This window comes from Bufo gargarizans, chromosome 2, assembly GCF_014858855.1.
Source record: "Bufo gargarizans isolate SCDJY-AF-19 chromosome 2, ASM1485885v1, whole genome shotgun sequence".
In the NCBI taxonomy this organism is placed as follows: Eukaryota; Metazoa; Chordata; class Amphibia; order Anura; family Bufonidae; genus Bufo; species Bufo gargarizans.
The window spans coordinates 134,685,061-134,701,017 of record NC_058081.1 but is presented as its reverse complement, the minus strand read 5'-3'; the positions used below and the strand labels follow the sequence as shown (position 1 = coordinate 134,701,017).

Genomic DNA, 15,957 nt, shown 5'->3' with positions numbered 1-15,957 from the left:
AAGTAAAAACAAAAAGGACAATTTGTAGTATATGGACTCTAAAGTATTTAAAGTGAAAGTCATTTATTGCCTGCATTTATCGCTGTTACATTTAAAGTGAAAGTCATTTATTTCTGCATTTATTAATATTGCATTTAAAGTGAGAGGTCCTTTAATATTCATATTGATTTTTTATAGCATTTAAAGTAAAAATGTCTGAGCCTAGTATAACCATGCCACTGTTAGAGGATACAAAGATAGATGGGGTAGAAGGTGAAGAGCAAGAGAACCTGTCTGAGTTAGAAGAGTCTAATGCAGCACTAGTCTTGCCTCAAAAAAATCTAGCCCAAGCAGATGGACTAAGACTTTCATCACATGCCAGAAAACCGACCTCAAAGATGCTGGAAAATTTGGAGCAAGAAGCAGCATTAAGAGAGAAGAAGTTCACCCGGATGTATGATAGGTGGAAATCATACATTAAAGACATTCATAGAAAGCTAAAACAACGTATAAAAAGGAACTTGAGTGACATGGTAGAGATGGTAGAAGAATCTGAATCAGAGCTTATGGCAGCATATGTCAACCTGTGGTCATCTACGACACCTTCCCAGGATGTTGTAAGGAACATGGACACATGTACTGCAGTGACTAAAGATTTAGTAAAGCTCATGAGAGAAATTTCATCTGCAGCAAACTATGATGAAGTTAAAGCAAGAAAGAGTGAACAAGCTTTTTATGAGAGACTATGCTAGGTCCTTAGGGGGAACCACAATCTTAAGTGTGACTTCCTTCGCTGGCAGAAGTGCCATCCACATATCAGAGTCCTCAAGTGCTTCAGCTAAAAGAAGGGAATTAGCTGAACAACTTGCTGCCAAGAGAGCAGAAATTGAGATGGAATCTGCCATCCAGGCGCAGCACCAACTGATAGCTGAAAAGGAAGCACAGCACCATCAAATGGATGCACAGTGCTTTCAAATAGAAGCTGAAATGGAGGCACAGCACCATCAAATGGACGCTGAATTGAAAAGTCTGGAAAGGCAGAAAGAAGTTAAGATTATAGAAGCCAGACTCAGAGTACATGAGGAGGATATAGTAGTCATAGGTTCAAATCTGTACTAAGTGAGAAAATATAACTGGATGATTTTATTCCTAGATGCCACGGCAATGCTCAGGAGAATGTTACAACCATTGTCCTAGCAAGACCACAGAGAACAGTCCTAGCTAGACTTCACGGTCCGGAACCTACTGTATTTTCAGGAGACGTACTGAAGTTCATAGAGTGGAAGGCAAGTTATTCTAGCATCATTGCTTCAGTCTAGTCGACAAGTTATTCTACCTTCAGAGCTATGTTGGTGGGGAAGCAAAGAAAGTTCTTAAAGGTAACTTCTATAGAAAGCCTACAAGCATGCTTGGGGAAAATTAAATGCAAGATATGGTCATCCTTTCTTAGCACTTTCTTAGCTTTTACAGAGAAATTGAATAACTGGCCTAAAATAGGTCCTAAAGAACACTTAAGACTCCAAGAGTATGGTGACTTCCTGCATGCATGCAGCAATGCCATCCCACATGTTCAAGGTCTAGAAGTACTGAACGACTATCTGGAAAACCACAGGATGCTAGCCAAGCTACCTGAATAAGTGGCTTCTAGATGGAATCGCTATGTGAATGAACAGTTAGAGCTAGGCAAGGACTTCCCAAGTTTTAAAGCGTTCTCCGAGTTCATCAATAAGGAAGCACAGATAGCATGTAATCCAGTATCATCACCTTACGTCTTAAAATCCTTAGAAGAAAGGCCTGCGAGAAAGACATGCAAGAGCAACTATTTTTGCAACCAACACAGCAGCTAAAGGTCCAGATACCTACGAGAGCAAGTTCAAAGTCACTACTGGTATCAGTAGAGAGACAGAACCAACAAATTGTCAGACTACCTTCCAATGTATGTTCTGTGGAGAGAACCACACACGTGCCAACAATTAAAGGAGAAGTCCCCAGATGAAAAGAAAAGGTTTGTACTTTAGAACCAACTGTGTTTCGGTAGTCTAAGAAAAGGCCATATTGCTAAGAAGTGTAAGAAAAAGGCCACAAGCAAAGGACACCATCCTACACCACTACATGAAGAACGTCCAAAGAAAGATAAATCCTCAATACCTAAAGATACTGAGGAAAAAGTATCGGTATTCTCTTGCAGAGTGAGGGAAGGAGAAAGCAACAGCATATCAATGGTTGTACAAGTTTGCATTTCAAATCCTAAAACGAGGAACAAGAAGGTATACGCCTGTGTGCTACTGTATGCCCAGAGTGACATCACCTTCATTGATCAAGAATTCTACAAGAAATTACAAGTGGCTACAGAACCAGTGAAGCTCAAACTCACCACAATGACGGGGAGAGACATATTAATGAACAGTCAAAAGACTGAGAATTAGAGAGCTTCATTCAAACTTCACATTAGATCTACCTCCAGCTTATACAAAAGATGATATACATCTAGATCAAGATTGCATACCTACCTGTGAAACAGCCAATAAATGGGAGCACCTGTCATATCACATGAAATGTCCCCGCTGAAGGAGTTTGGTGTTAGACTGTTGATAGGCTACGATTTTCCAGAAGCTTTGGTACTATGAAAGGTAATCACAGGAGGAAATGGTGGACCCTACGCTGTTCAAACTGATCTAGGATAGGGTGTTGGAGGAAAACAGCAGATCGCAAACTCAAGACAGGTGACAGGATTGTGTCATTGAATATCTGTCCAAGAGTTACCAACTATAAGTCCAGCAAAAGTAATCAAGAGCCTTGAATCCGACTTTGCAGAAATAAGTTCTAAAGAAAAGAGTGTATCCCAATAAGACAAAGTTTGTACACACTCTAGAAGAAAGTATTCAGCAGAATCAACAAAGTCATCTTGAAATGCCCTTACCTTTTAGAGAACGACCTTATCTGCCGAATAGCAGAAATCTTGCCCTAGCAAGATTGAAATGTTTGAAGAAAAGGATGGGAAGAGATCCCAAACTCAAGAATTATTATTTGAAATTCATGGAAGGCATCCTCGAAGAAGGACATGCAGAGAAAGTTAATAACTAACCTAAAGAAGAAGTGTGGTACATCCCACATCAAGGTGTTTACCACTCAAAGAAACCAGATAAGATAAGAGTAGTATTTGATTGCTCAGCAAAGTACGATGGTGTTGCATTGAATAATCATCTACTAAAAGGACCAAATCTTAAAAACACTCTGCCTGGAGTACTCTTTAGATTCAGAAAGTATCCTGTAGCGGTCATGTGTGACATTGAAAAGATGTTCCACCAGTTTTATGTGAAGAATGAAGATAAAGACTTCCTGAGGTTCCTATGGTGGGAGGACGGAGATACAGATACAGAGACAGCAGAATGCAGAATGAAAGTACACTTGTTCGGAGCAGCATCATCTCCAGGTTAGTATGTGTGAAACTGTGAATGAGTTTGGGAAAGACATTAAGTAATGCCTATTGTCGTCCACTTACAGTTGATAACATCAACGATCCAACAAGTTTGGACCCTTTAACTCCCAACCATCTACTTCACCTTAAGTCTGATTAGCTTCAAGCTTCGGGATATCTGCACAGCGCTATTTGTCAGGTCAATTCCCTGCATATTTTCCAGCTTGCGGACAGATCTCCATCGGTCCCCATTATAGTTATTGTGGCCAGATGGCATTCATGTAGCTTTCATCAGTCCCAGATCCAGAGAAACCCGGCAGACTGTTCCCTGCCAGAACAGCCTGCCACACCTCCCAAATGCTAGTGTGAAACTAGTCCTAGGCTACATGCACACGACCGTTGTGTGTTTTGCAGTCTGCAAATCGCAGATCCGCAAAACACGGATGGCATCCGTGTGCGTTCCGCAATTTGCAGAACGGGCAGCCCATTGTAGAAATGCCTATTCTTGTCCGCAAAACGGACAAGAATAGGATATGTTATATTTTTTTTGCAGGGCCACGGAACGGAGCAATGGATGCGGACAGCACACGGAGTGCTGTCTGCATCTTTTGCGGCCCCATTGAAGTGAATGGGTCCGCATCCAAGCCACCAAAACTGCAGCTCGGATGCGGACCAAAACAACGGCCATGTCCATGAGGCCTTATCTGAAGCTGTCGCTCTTGTTGGGCAATTATACCTTCCTCTCTAATCCACTGGAATGAACAGCTGTAATTACACCGCACCATCGCTACAAAGATGACGGTATGCAGGTAATCACTGAAGAGTAAGCAGCACTCACATGAGTGCTTTGGCCCCTTCAGTCAGTTGATCAGCGGAGGTTACAGGAGTCAGACAGACATCCACTGTTCTGATATTATTCACCTACCTTGACCCATCTATAACGATAGTCATTGGTGTCGCACTACAACATGTGACAGTCACACAGAAATCCAACTTGGATGGATTTTTTGTGACTGTAGTGTTGCAGCCGCAGAACATCATATGTTGCAGTGCAAAACCATTGACTATCACTATAAAAAATGTTGTGCGACTATTCTGTGACACATGACGCCGTGTAGCCCTAGCCTTTACTCTTTGAGTAAAATAATTATTTCTGTCATTGCTTTTGATCGTCCCCCCCAACAAATGTGGGATTGAGACCCCTTGTTCTCACCTCAGCTTTCTATTGAAAACACTTCCTTCCTAAACTTTATTAAACCCTTTATAACTGATTTTGGAAGTGTCAGACTTAAATATGTTAAAGTAAGCACTCTGCCATCTAGGGTAGGTGCCCCATAACATAACCATACCTTTTTTGTGAGAATACAGTATTATAATCCTAAGAAATGCTTCTATTTTTGTGCAGATAAGGTTTTCGGTGTAGCATGGGTGTTGTTACTCTGTTTGGTGCACCATTGCTACACCATTAACAGGGCCTGGCACCTCCTCCTCTTGTTTGATTGACAGTCCATGAAAATTCTAAGCCTATAGTGATGACACGCGATGAGCCAGGTGCACCGAACAGAGCATCCCCACCCACAGTGTGATGGGTCCTCTTTAAAAATAATGGAATATCATGCTTTCAATGGCCTTCAAAGTACCTAGATGACCAAAGACAAAGCTGGAGGGGGAGCAGAGGTAGCAGTCATGTATAGGTTGGGGATGCCTGGGATGTCCATATGGAAAATTAAAATATTATGTATATTTTACATTGTACATTGTAAGAAGGAGCCTAGGAGATTTAAAGGGGAATTCTGGCTACAGCAAGGATGTATTGGATCAGTGGGGGTCAACGGTACTCCCAGTAATCATAAGAATTGAGGCCCCATACACCAGAGGACCCTCAAAATGAACAGAGAGGTAGGTGAAGCTCATTAATCTCCAGCTAGAAATACTGTAGCCGAGCGTTTGTACTTGGCCATCTCGGGCAGTCCAATATAGATGGCCAATAGTCCAATAGTACCCATCCTCTAACCACTCCACTTATTACATTGGTTCTCAGTGTTACAGGGCCCCCATTATCATGATCAGTGGGGGTCCCAGCAGTCAGACCTTCATCAGACTAATTGTCATCACCTATACTGTGTATAGGGGATAGCTCGATGTAACCACATGTACACCATGTTTTGCATGGAGCAGTGGGAAAATACTCCAAAAGGAAATCAGCATACTATAATTTTGGAGAGGTACGAGTGAATAGCAAATCCAAGTGTTTTGGACAAGGTTTTGAGGCATATTATTTGCAATATTTTTTTTCAAAATTAGTACTGGATTCGAAAGGAATTGGAAATAAAAAAGGACAGATTTATACTTCTCCTTCCTAGTGGAAACACTTCTTGCTTTGTCTGAAAATCCTGCAGGCAGATTGCAGGATCTGTCACATTAACCAACAGATTCCTTTTTGTGATATAACGGTCACAAGATAGGGGAGATATGTTTGAGAGAAAGTTGAAGAGTGCAGATGGTAACTCAGTTTTTACTGTCCGAACATTTGGACAAAGAGATGTAGAGGTAATCAGATTGTCCTAATACACGTAGCCCTGTATATTTATATGTAGATACAAAACTCAAACTGGATACACAACTTTGTGCCTTAGGGAAAGTGACTACGTGTTACAATGCCCATTCAGCATAAGATAGAAATCAACATCATTAGGAGATAAGAGATTAATATGAATGGAACTGACTTTTGCTTCTGCTGTGGATGAAGAATTTAGCTACATGACCTTAGAATCAGGTATTACCTGTAAATTCTGGGTTACTATAATATGAATATACAAGTAAAATTACATTCCTCCTTTGCATAAGTGCTCTGAACATGTGAATGCAAAGGCAAATACAAAATTGACTTTAATGTGTGTTTCCATGTGTTGTTGTCTGCTAATGTTATAATAGAATTGCTTGTTTCTGTGATCCAACATGCCATAAGTGAGGATCAGTTGTCCCACTTAAAGGGGTTGTCCAGGTTCAGAGCTGAACCTGGACAGCCCTCCATTTTCACCCAGGCAGCCCCCCTCACATGAGCATTGGAGCAGTTCATGCTCCGATGCTCTCCTTTGCCCTGCGCTAAATCGCACAGGGCAAAGGCATTTTTCAGAGTTCCGGTGACGTACCGGGGCTCTTCATGGGGCTGACGGGAACCCCGGTGACGTCACCGGCACTGATGGGCGGGATTTGGCTCTGCCCTAGCCAGTAAAATGGCTAGGGCAGAGCTAAAGCCTGCCCTTCAGAGCCGGTGACGTCACCGAACACACTGCCGGGCGGAAGTTACCGCCCGGTAGTGTGTTATTGAAAACAAAAGAGCCCGTGCCCTGCGCGATCTAGCACAGGGCACGGGAGCGCATCGGAGCATGAGATGCCCCGATGCTAGGCTCAGGGGGGCTGCCGGGGTGAAAATAAGGGTATGTCCGGGTTCAGCTCGGAACACGGACAACCCCTTTAAGGCTTGTTCACACCACAGTTGCCCATCCATGCCTGTGCTGTGGACACAAATTGCGGTCCACAATGCACGGGCACAGACCGTGGGCCAGCCGCATGCAGATCGCGGACCCAGTCACTTGACCCATTAGCTACTGTTTTTTGAAGACTCATTGACAAAGATATATAGTGCAAAACTAGGAATAAAACACCTACAAATATAAAGTATATTGGAAAGATTTCAGCATCTTTTTTGATTTAGACTTACTCTTGGTTTTGGCTTACAAATACTGTCCAAATACAAAAAAAATAAAAAAACAACAAACTTTATGAAAGCGGCCTTAAGAAATCAGTACTGGTTGCCGGAGGGGGCGGGGGGTGGGGTGAGTTTGAGGGACGACCAACAAACCACTCTATTGCAAATAATGTTGCCAAATCCCATTCTGCTTCACCTTATCTGTAGCTCTAAAATTAAAAGGTATATAGTAAGGCCTCATGCACACGACCGTTCTGGTCCTCATCCAAGCCACAGTTTTTGTGGCTTGGGTGTGGACCCATTCACTTCAATGGTGGCCCCGCAAAAAAAAAATATAACATGTCCTATTCTTGTCCGTTTTGCGTACAAGAATAGGCATTTCCACAATGGGCCGCTTGTTCTGTTCTGCAAATTGCGGAAGGCACACGGGCAGCTTCTGTGTTTTGCAGATCCGCAATTTGCAAAAAACGGAACGGCCGTGTGCATGAGGCCTAATGCAAACAAAATGCATCATAATAAATCCAAAAGAACAAAATAAAAATAAAATCTTGCACATTTATAGGTTATGTTTATACAAAATATATCATATACTGCCTGCTAAAAATATTTAACTGAACTGGTATAAAACTGATTTTACACCAGAAATCAATGTCAAAAAGTCACGTATTCTAGTGTAAAATCTTTTTTCATAAAATCAGCAAGGTTACAATAGGAATTCTTGTTAAAGTTATTGATTAATCCAGGCGACCCCTGCAAATGGATGACAGTGTTTCTGTATCACACATTGTGCAATGCTAGCAAAGTTTACTGGTGTTTACAGTATTTAGAGTAAAATGTTCAGATAATCAAAGGAATGGGTTTACTTCTTGTATAGACAACACCAGAAATGAGCAAGAAATCACTCATGCCTGTAGGTTTTCTAAAAGCTTTTCATTGCATTATATTTTCTACCACTACAGAAAAAATTTGGGTCACATTTATTAAGACCAGCTTTGTAGACCTGTGGCGCTCTACATAACTTCGGCTGATCATCCGCCAGCTTCCGAGCAGTCTTACATTTAGACCTTTTTCTACACCTGAAACAGGCGTAAAAAATGGTAGATGAGACGATCTTGCCTGCCGGTCCTTCCTCCACACCCACAATTTTAGACCTGGTGTGAGCGTTCGCTGATTAGTTAAGGGTTAGTTGCGCCACAATCTGCGCCTGAAATACGCCTAATATAGGCATATTTCAGTATAATAAATGACCCCCTTTGTCTTTTAAAGCTGGATTTCCGTTAACTGTACATAATTCTTCTGTAGGAGCTGCTGTTTACCATCTCATGTGCCATGGTTGGTGGTAACCGAGGACATCATATTCAAATGTATGAATAGACACAGTTGTGGTTCACCTGATTAAAATGCTGTTTTTCCTTTGTTTGATCCGAGTTATGATACTTTTTCTTATTATGCAAATTTGACTTTTGGTGCAATGAGGGTGTCACCATGGATCTTGTTGCACCCAAGTTCCACTCCACAAATATGTGGCTCAGATCCTCCCTTCGCTGCTTTGGCACCGCATGGTTGTGTCAATCAAAGCGCCGAGGGAGGGACTGGCCACAGAAAGTATCGGAGCTTGGGTGTAACAAGAGCAATGGTGCACCAAAGGCCAAATTTGCACATTAAGAAAAAGTATCATAACTCGGCAATGGAGCCTCGGATCAACAAAACAAAATTAGCATTTTAATTAGATGAATCACAGCTATGTGTCTATGGATTAACAGTTGGATAGGAAAGTCGCTGGTGACAGATTTCCTTTAAAGGGAGTCTGTCACGTCATTTTCAGTGGGAGGTAGGGTAAAAAAAAAAAAAAAAGTTTCCTAATATACTTTATTAAAAAATATCCGAATGGTAATGTTTTTATAATGAGCCCACTCCCTCAGCCCCGCTCTGCATGCAGCCAGGCTGCACGCGACATGGAGGAGCTTTAGAGAAAGCTCACCCATGGCTTTATTCTAACTGCACATGCGCTGCTTTTCCTAGTAAGAGCAGCACATGCCCAGTCTTCCCCTGCCACTGGCGCGCTCCCTGCTCTGACTCTGTCTCTACAACCGGGTTATTCCTGTCAGAGTTCGGAGCGGGAAGAAAAGTAAGAGCGCGTCGTGGATCAGACGCGTAAAAGTGCCTTTCCTTATGATGACTGTAATGAGCCTTAACCCTATGGTCTGAGACCTTGTTCAAAGTTATCTGAGTGTTCAAATCTCTTTGGATTCCTACACTATTCCCTTTCTTTTTTCACTCTAAAATTGTCCAAAACCAAAATAATACACTGATATTGCTTGAAATGTTGGTGTTCCATCTCTATCTTTAACTGTATGCCTTTTGGAGATCATTTCATCTTCAACTGTTCACAATGACAGTAATTTTGACCAGGGATGCCCTAACGTTTGCATGCCAGTGTAGGTGCTTTTAGTTGTGTATAGGTGCCAGCATGGACACTTTAGCTGGTGTGCAACAATGCAGCCCCAAATTCAACAATCTGCACCTTTCTTTATAGCCAGCACTGGACCTAACTTTCATTCCCCACGTGCATCAATGAACCTTGGGTATGCCCATAACCACATTGCAGATCCACTGGTTGAGAAGGTCACCAGCATTAACCTACCACCAGTTCTGAGAAGTTAATAAAAAGTGTGATGGTTGACAAAACAACAGGTAACAGAAAAGATATAAATTAAAATGCAGAAAAACTATATTCCAAAAATATCAGTATATTAAGAGAAGTGCCATATCCTGTTCACCTCGTTACGCTGATGTAAATCTTGCCACCTTCAAACGAGTGGAACCATCCCTGCATAAGAAGAGCCCATTGTATTCCAAACTGCTGCCAGCAAGAAGTTGAACCCGACACTGCCAAAGCCATAAAGCTTCAGGAAAGTCATGAGGAAGCCGAAGCCAACAAAGATCATGACATGGACATCCTGAAAACCTACAAAGAAACAGAACAGTATGGTTTATATAAGAATTCAATCACTTCACACATGGTAAGGTCATGTTACAAAGCATGATATACATCTTCATTAAGGTGTAGAGGCCACTGAAGGCTCCTATTTTAACTTACAAGTGAAATACTCAATAGGTTTACAAAAAAATCTCTTAAAAAGTTATAGGTATTGGAAACCGGGATACCTAAAGGGCTTGTGTGGGTTTGAAAATAAATGGTCACTTCCTTTAAGAAGCTGCTACCTTCCAGAAACTGCAAGTCCACGTACAGCCTTGGCCACAAGATTATTAGACTAATACAGTAGATTAACCCAACTGTAGTAATATAAATTGACATCATTCTAAACTGATTTCTTTTTTTCATTATTTCCACTATGTATAATTTCAAATCAGAGAATAGTAAATGAATGTGAAAATCAGAATTGTGTCAAAAAATATTTGTTCAAGTCCTGCGGTTAGTGCATGTGAACTTACAAATATACCTTACTTAAGCTACAGTACATGTTACTGGCAAGGTTAACTGAAGGTGACAATGGAACTTAATGCTTTCTCACTCTAATTTCTGATAATAATCAAGCATATTTTAGTTAAGGACAACATAAGTAGTTAGATATTAAATCATTAAACCCAATTCAATTACACCTCTGACCCTGGATACAGAGTAACAAGTCAGTCACAGTTTGAAAGTGGTGAAAAAGTCAGATAAATGAAAAAAAATAATGAAATCTAGGATACATAAAAATAACATGCTTATAGTACTGACATCAATGAAGGCAATAGATCACAGGGCAAAGCAAAGCAAATCTATTAAAGCGGATCTGCCAGCTTAACCCCTTACAGTCACATTAAATTGAAAAAACAAAAAACGCTCCTGAAAATGTTATGTTTTAGGGCTCATGCACACAATCGTATTTTTTTTTTTCTCCACGTCCAATCCGCATTTTGTGCAGGTTGGATATGCACCGCAAAAGATGCGGGCAGCACACCGTATGCTGTCTGCATCCGTATGTCTGTCTGCATCTGTATGTCTGTCCCATGGCACCGGCAAATGGATACAAGATGTCCTCTTCTTCTCGGTTTTATGGACAAGGATAGGACTGTTCTGTAGAGGCTACAGTTGTGTGCATGAGCCCTTAACTGTAGATTTTCACTTTATGTCTCAAGTAAATATAGTTGGCAGACAACTCTGGTAACTTAAATCAGTATTTTAGGCTTTTGATATTGATGCCAAACAATATCAGATCGGCCAGGGTCTGGACATACCACAATCATTCAGCTGTTTACTTGTAGATCCTGTGCCGAAAGTCAGCACCAGAACTACACGGCAGCCATTGTGTAGTAGACAGAGGTGGTAACTGCACCATTGGTCCCATTGAAGTAAATGGGATCAGCACTGCACTTACCAGCTCTGTCCACTACACAATGGACAGAGCTCTTTAGTTTTGGTGCAAACTGCCAATGCCAGAACTATAAAGTAAAAGCTGATTAGCAGGGGTGAGAGGTGGCGGACTCCCAACGATCTAATATTGATGGCCTATCCTTAGGAATATAACTTTAAGTGCATTTTAACCCCTTAGTAATGTTAAAAATTTTAGCCTTAAATGGCTAGTCCGGGCCTAGGAGCTGACAAATCCAATGGACCGAACCTGTGCCCCATAAAAAAAAAAAAAAAATCCCACTTTCCCAAAGCCCACCTTTCCTTTGCTGCTACCTAGTTCCTAGCTGTTTACCATCCCTGCCAGACCAAAAGTGCCTTAGATCACTGTTCGGGTTGAGTGAATCGAAGCATCTGAAGTGGAATTAAATCCGACGTTTAGGAAAAATTTGATTCGCCACGAAGTTGAATTTTCTCATGCTTTGTTGTAACGAATCAGAATTTTTCTAAAATGGCTGCTGCATGTGTTACAAATTCAAAGTAAAAAGACCCTTAATGCCATGCAGTTAGCCAATCAGCAGATAGCCATCCTGTTTGATGTGGGGGGAAGGGGGGCCTTTCTTCTTGTCTTTCTCCGGGAATGCCCCATGACCATTTTTCTCCTCTTATCAGTTCGTTGGATTCAACTGCCGGTCACCTTCTGCACCACGAGGTACTCTTCATACGTAGTTTCAGGACGCAAGGGTTAAAGGTAAGTGTAACTTTAATTACTAGGTAAAATTTATATAGTGGCCAAATATTGGCCCCATGTGGCCCCTTTATGTAATTCTCATACAAAGGGGCATTTTCAGGAGATTGCAGGCCACAACAGCAATAATTGGCATATTGTGTCACGCACCTAACCAGCCAAACCCCATACCAGCAACAGCCCCTGTTTGGCCACCATATTATATGGCATCGACTAGTTTTCAGGTTACCTGTCTCTTATGACAATAATTCTGGGGCAATGTTTGATCCATCAGCAAGGTTCAGCCTATCTGGTATTAACCCTAATACATTTTTAAAGCAAAATAACATCCAGTTCATAGTATATATTTGTATAGTTTTCACTTTTACACTTGAAATATGGAAATCGTTCTTTTTTTTTTAAAACGGATTCATGTCTACAGTGTTAAAAAAAGAATTTGTTCTTTCAGTAGTTTTCATTCAACAGAACAGAGCCATTTACTATTTTAATGTACGGAGCCCATTTTTGGTTTTGCATTTTAATTTTTTCCTCCCAAAGAGCAATACGTTTTTATTTTTATTTCCATTCATATAACCATATGAGGGCTTATTTTTGGGGGGATAAGTTGTATTATTTAAGGGAACCAATGAAAAAATTTACCATGTCTGTTATTGGAAAATGGGAAAAGAAATTATTTGTGGGGTTAAATAAAAAAAATAAAAATACAATTCTGCTAAGGTTTTCAGGGTTTTGACATCATGGTGTTCACTGTTTGCTACAAATGACATAACATTCTTCTTCTGCGGCTCAATATGAATACGGCGATATCAAACCTGAAATTTCTCATCTACTACTTTAAAAAAAAAAAAAAAATCTGCAAAAAAAAAAAATAAAATCTAAATTTTCTTTCCATCATAATTTTCTGATAGCCATAACTTTTTTTATATTTCAGTCTATAAAACTGTATGAGGGCTTGCTATTTGCAGGCCGAAACTTAGATTTTATTGGTGATTTTTTGTGGTATGTATGACTTTTTGATCCCAGTTATTATATTTTTTTTGGGGGGGGGGGATATTGACTAAAAACAGCGAATCGTGTATTTAATTCTTTTTTCTATTTTGGCGATCAGCGCACATTAAATTTTTATTAATATTTTAATAGTTTAGACAAGTTTTGAATGAGGCGAAACCTAATTCAGTTTTTTCTTTATATATTTTTAGATCTAAAATTGGGAAAGGGGGGGGGTGATTAAAACCTTTAATTTTATTTTATTTTTTTCACTTTTACAGTGACCCGTTAGGGGGCTAGAACTTGGGAACTTTTGATCCCTTGTCCCATTCACCCTAATCGCCACTCCCCATCATTGTGGCCGGGTGTCTTCCACAAATGGAGCTGGCTCAATGCAGCAGCCCGCTCCATACATTCCCTCGGCCACCGTGACCTACAGGTATACCCGATTTATAGCGATTCCTGACAAATTAATTTATAACTAATTTAATTTCTTGTCAAAGTTTGGCGAATCGACCAGTTAAAATATTTCAATACTTCGCTGTGTCTGAGACGTATTTCAGCTTCATAAATGACCCCCTATGCGTTTAATATCATTGGTGCAACAATTACATTTTTGCACTAAAATGTCTATCAAACACACGGTCTGATGGAGTAATGTGTCCGCTAACAAAGATATAACAATGCAGTGTTTTCGGTAACATTTCTTTAGACTATGCTTTCAATAACACGGGTATAGAAAATGGCGCTATTGCCATAAAATGCTTTTGCCATAATGCAATACGTTTAATAACACAGATATGATGCAGTAAAAAAAAAAAGTGCAATTGCTCAGCATTTACAGCAGAATGCTATTGGGGTGTTATGCTGGCAATAAGCCAATAGAAAAACTAGCTGTTTTGAAGAAAAAAAAAGTCCATACAGAAAGAAAAGAGTTTTTTTCTTGCAGGGGGTCTTGTAATGCAGAACTGCCAAGCTGACCTGCTGTAGCAGCAAGCACCTATATTAAGTACAGCGTGACCAGCCTCTCAACTCCCTCAAAGCTTTCCATGATCAAATTACCTAAAATCTACACAATTATATGTCTCTATCTCTCCATATAGTGTTCCTATCAAACTACATTAGTTAGTGGCTTGTGCCTATAATCTTGTTTTTTTTTGTCAGACACTGCCAGACACACTGCTTCCAGGTCAGAAGTAGTAGGACACTTCTTGGTTAGCGTAGGGATATCCCTGCCTAGAGCCCACCTAGTAGACTGATGAGGCTGTCTTTCAGCATCTGAGCCAATCAGGTCATGCGATCCTTCCTCATGGTTTTACCCTCTAATATTAACTGTAAAATGGCGCTGGGCTCCTTTTCTACACAATTCATCAGAAACAAATTGTAAATGCTTTGGATTTCGTTTGTGGACGAATTTAGTGAAATTCATAATGAATCCAATTAGTTAATCTCTAGTCTGAAGACTATCAAAATGCACTGTAAGTGTTTTATCCCCATCATCATCATGAACCGCAGAATATTATGTCGTTTACACTGCACGGTGACTGCTGTAAAAACAAAACCTCAAAAAGTATGGGGAATTTTTTTTTATTTTTTTTTATAGATAAAAGCTATTCAATACATTATATGCACCACAAAATGGGGTCATCAAAAATGCAACTTGTCCCTCAAAAAGCAAGCTCTCAAACAACTTAGGGAGCAGAAAAAATAATAAAAGTAATAGCTCTCGCAAGGTGTAGATAAAAAAACGGAAAACGAAATTGCTGCATCATTAAGTAACAAACTAAGCCTCATCTTTAAGGGTTAATGTTTTGGCTGATCGGTGTAAATGAACTTGCAAGGCCTGTTTTGCATTGTCAATGTTGAAACTCTTTTCAACATTGTATTAATATACTAAGGCTGGTTTTAATCCGCTTACGTTTATATCATACTCAGCAGGATGATGCACTTGGCACTGCTCCATGACAGATTAATGTGCTTTTCAAATTTAAATATAACAAGGTCAGAAGAACCAGTTTGGGACAAGTGTGCACCCATTGAAAGCTGCATTTCTAGCAGCGCTAATAAATGATTATAAAAAAAAAAAAAAAAAAAAAAAGAAGAACAGAAGCTAAGAGGCGTGTGCCAATTAGTATGCATTGAGTATATTCAGTAGGTAATGCAAGGTGTATTTGTAGGATTAATTAATTCATAAAGGGTTTTATTACTGGGATAATTTCAAACTTTAAATAAACCCCTAGCCAGCCTCATCCCATTGTAAAGATAATTGAAGAGTGAAGCAATCTATTTTGCTGACAGCATGCAATGGAAGCGAACTGCAAATATTGGTATTCGATTCACACCACAGCGAGAAGAATAAGAGCAACATTTTAGGTGATCAGTGGTCTTCCTTAGGCCTCTTGCACACGAACGTGTGCGCCCCGTGGCCGTGCTGCGGTCCGCAAATTGAGGGCTGCAATGCACGAACACCCACCGTGGGGCAGCCACAGCGGATCGCGGACCCATTTACTTAAATGGTTTCGCGATCCGGCCGTTCCGCAAAAAGATAGGACATGTCCCATCTTTTTGCGGTACGGAAGTACGGGACCAAACCCCATGGAAGCACTCCGTAGTGCTTCCGTAGGGTTCCGTTCCGTGCTTCTGTTCCGCACCATTCCGCATCTCCGGATTTGTGGACCCATTGAAGTAAATGAGTCCGCATCCATGATGCGGAATGCACACGGAACGGTGCCTGTGTATTTTGGAGCCGCAAATGC

At 40.6% G+C, this 15,957-nt stretch overlaps 1 protein-coding gene across 1 annotated transcript in view; it reads right to left on the bottom strand.

Annotated features, from left to right (window-relative positions):
* The window catches only part of RHCG (Rh family C glycoprotein), a 111,098-nt gene that overhangs the window by 68,118 nt on the left and 27,023 nt on the right, over nt 1-15,957 (bottom strand). Inside the window, 2 exon segments of the mRNA XM_044283212.1 lie at nt 9,890-9,969; nt 9,971-10,077. Coding sequence (XP_044139147.1) covers nt 9,890-9,969; nt 9,971-10,077 — 187 coding nt within the window.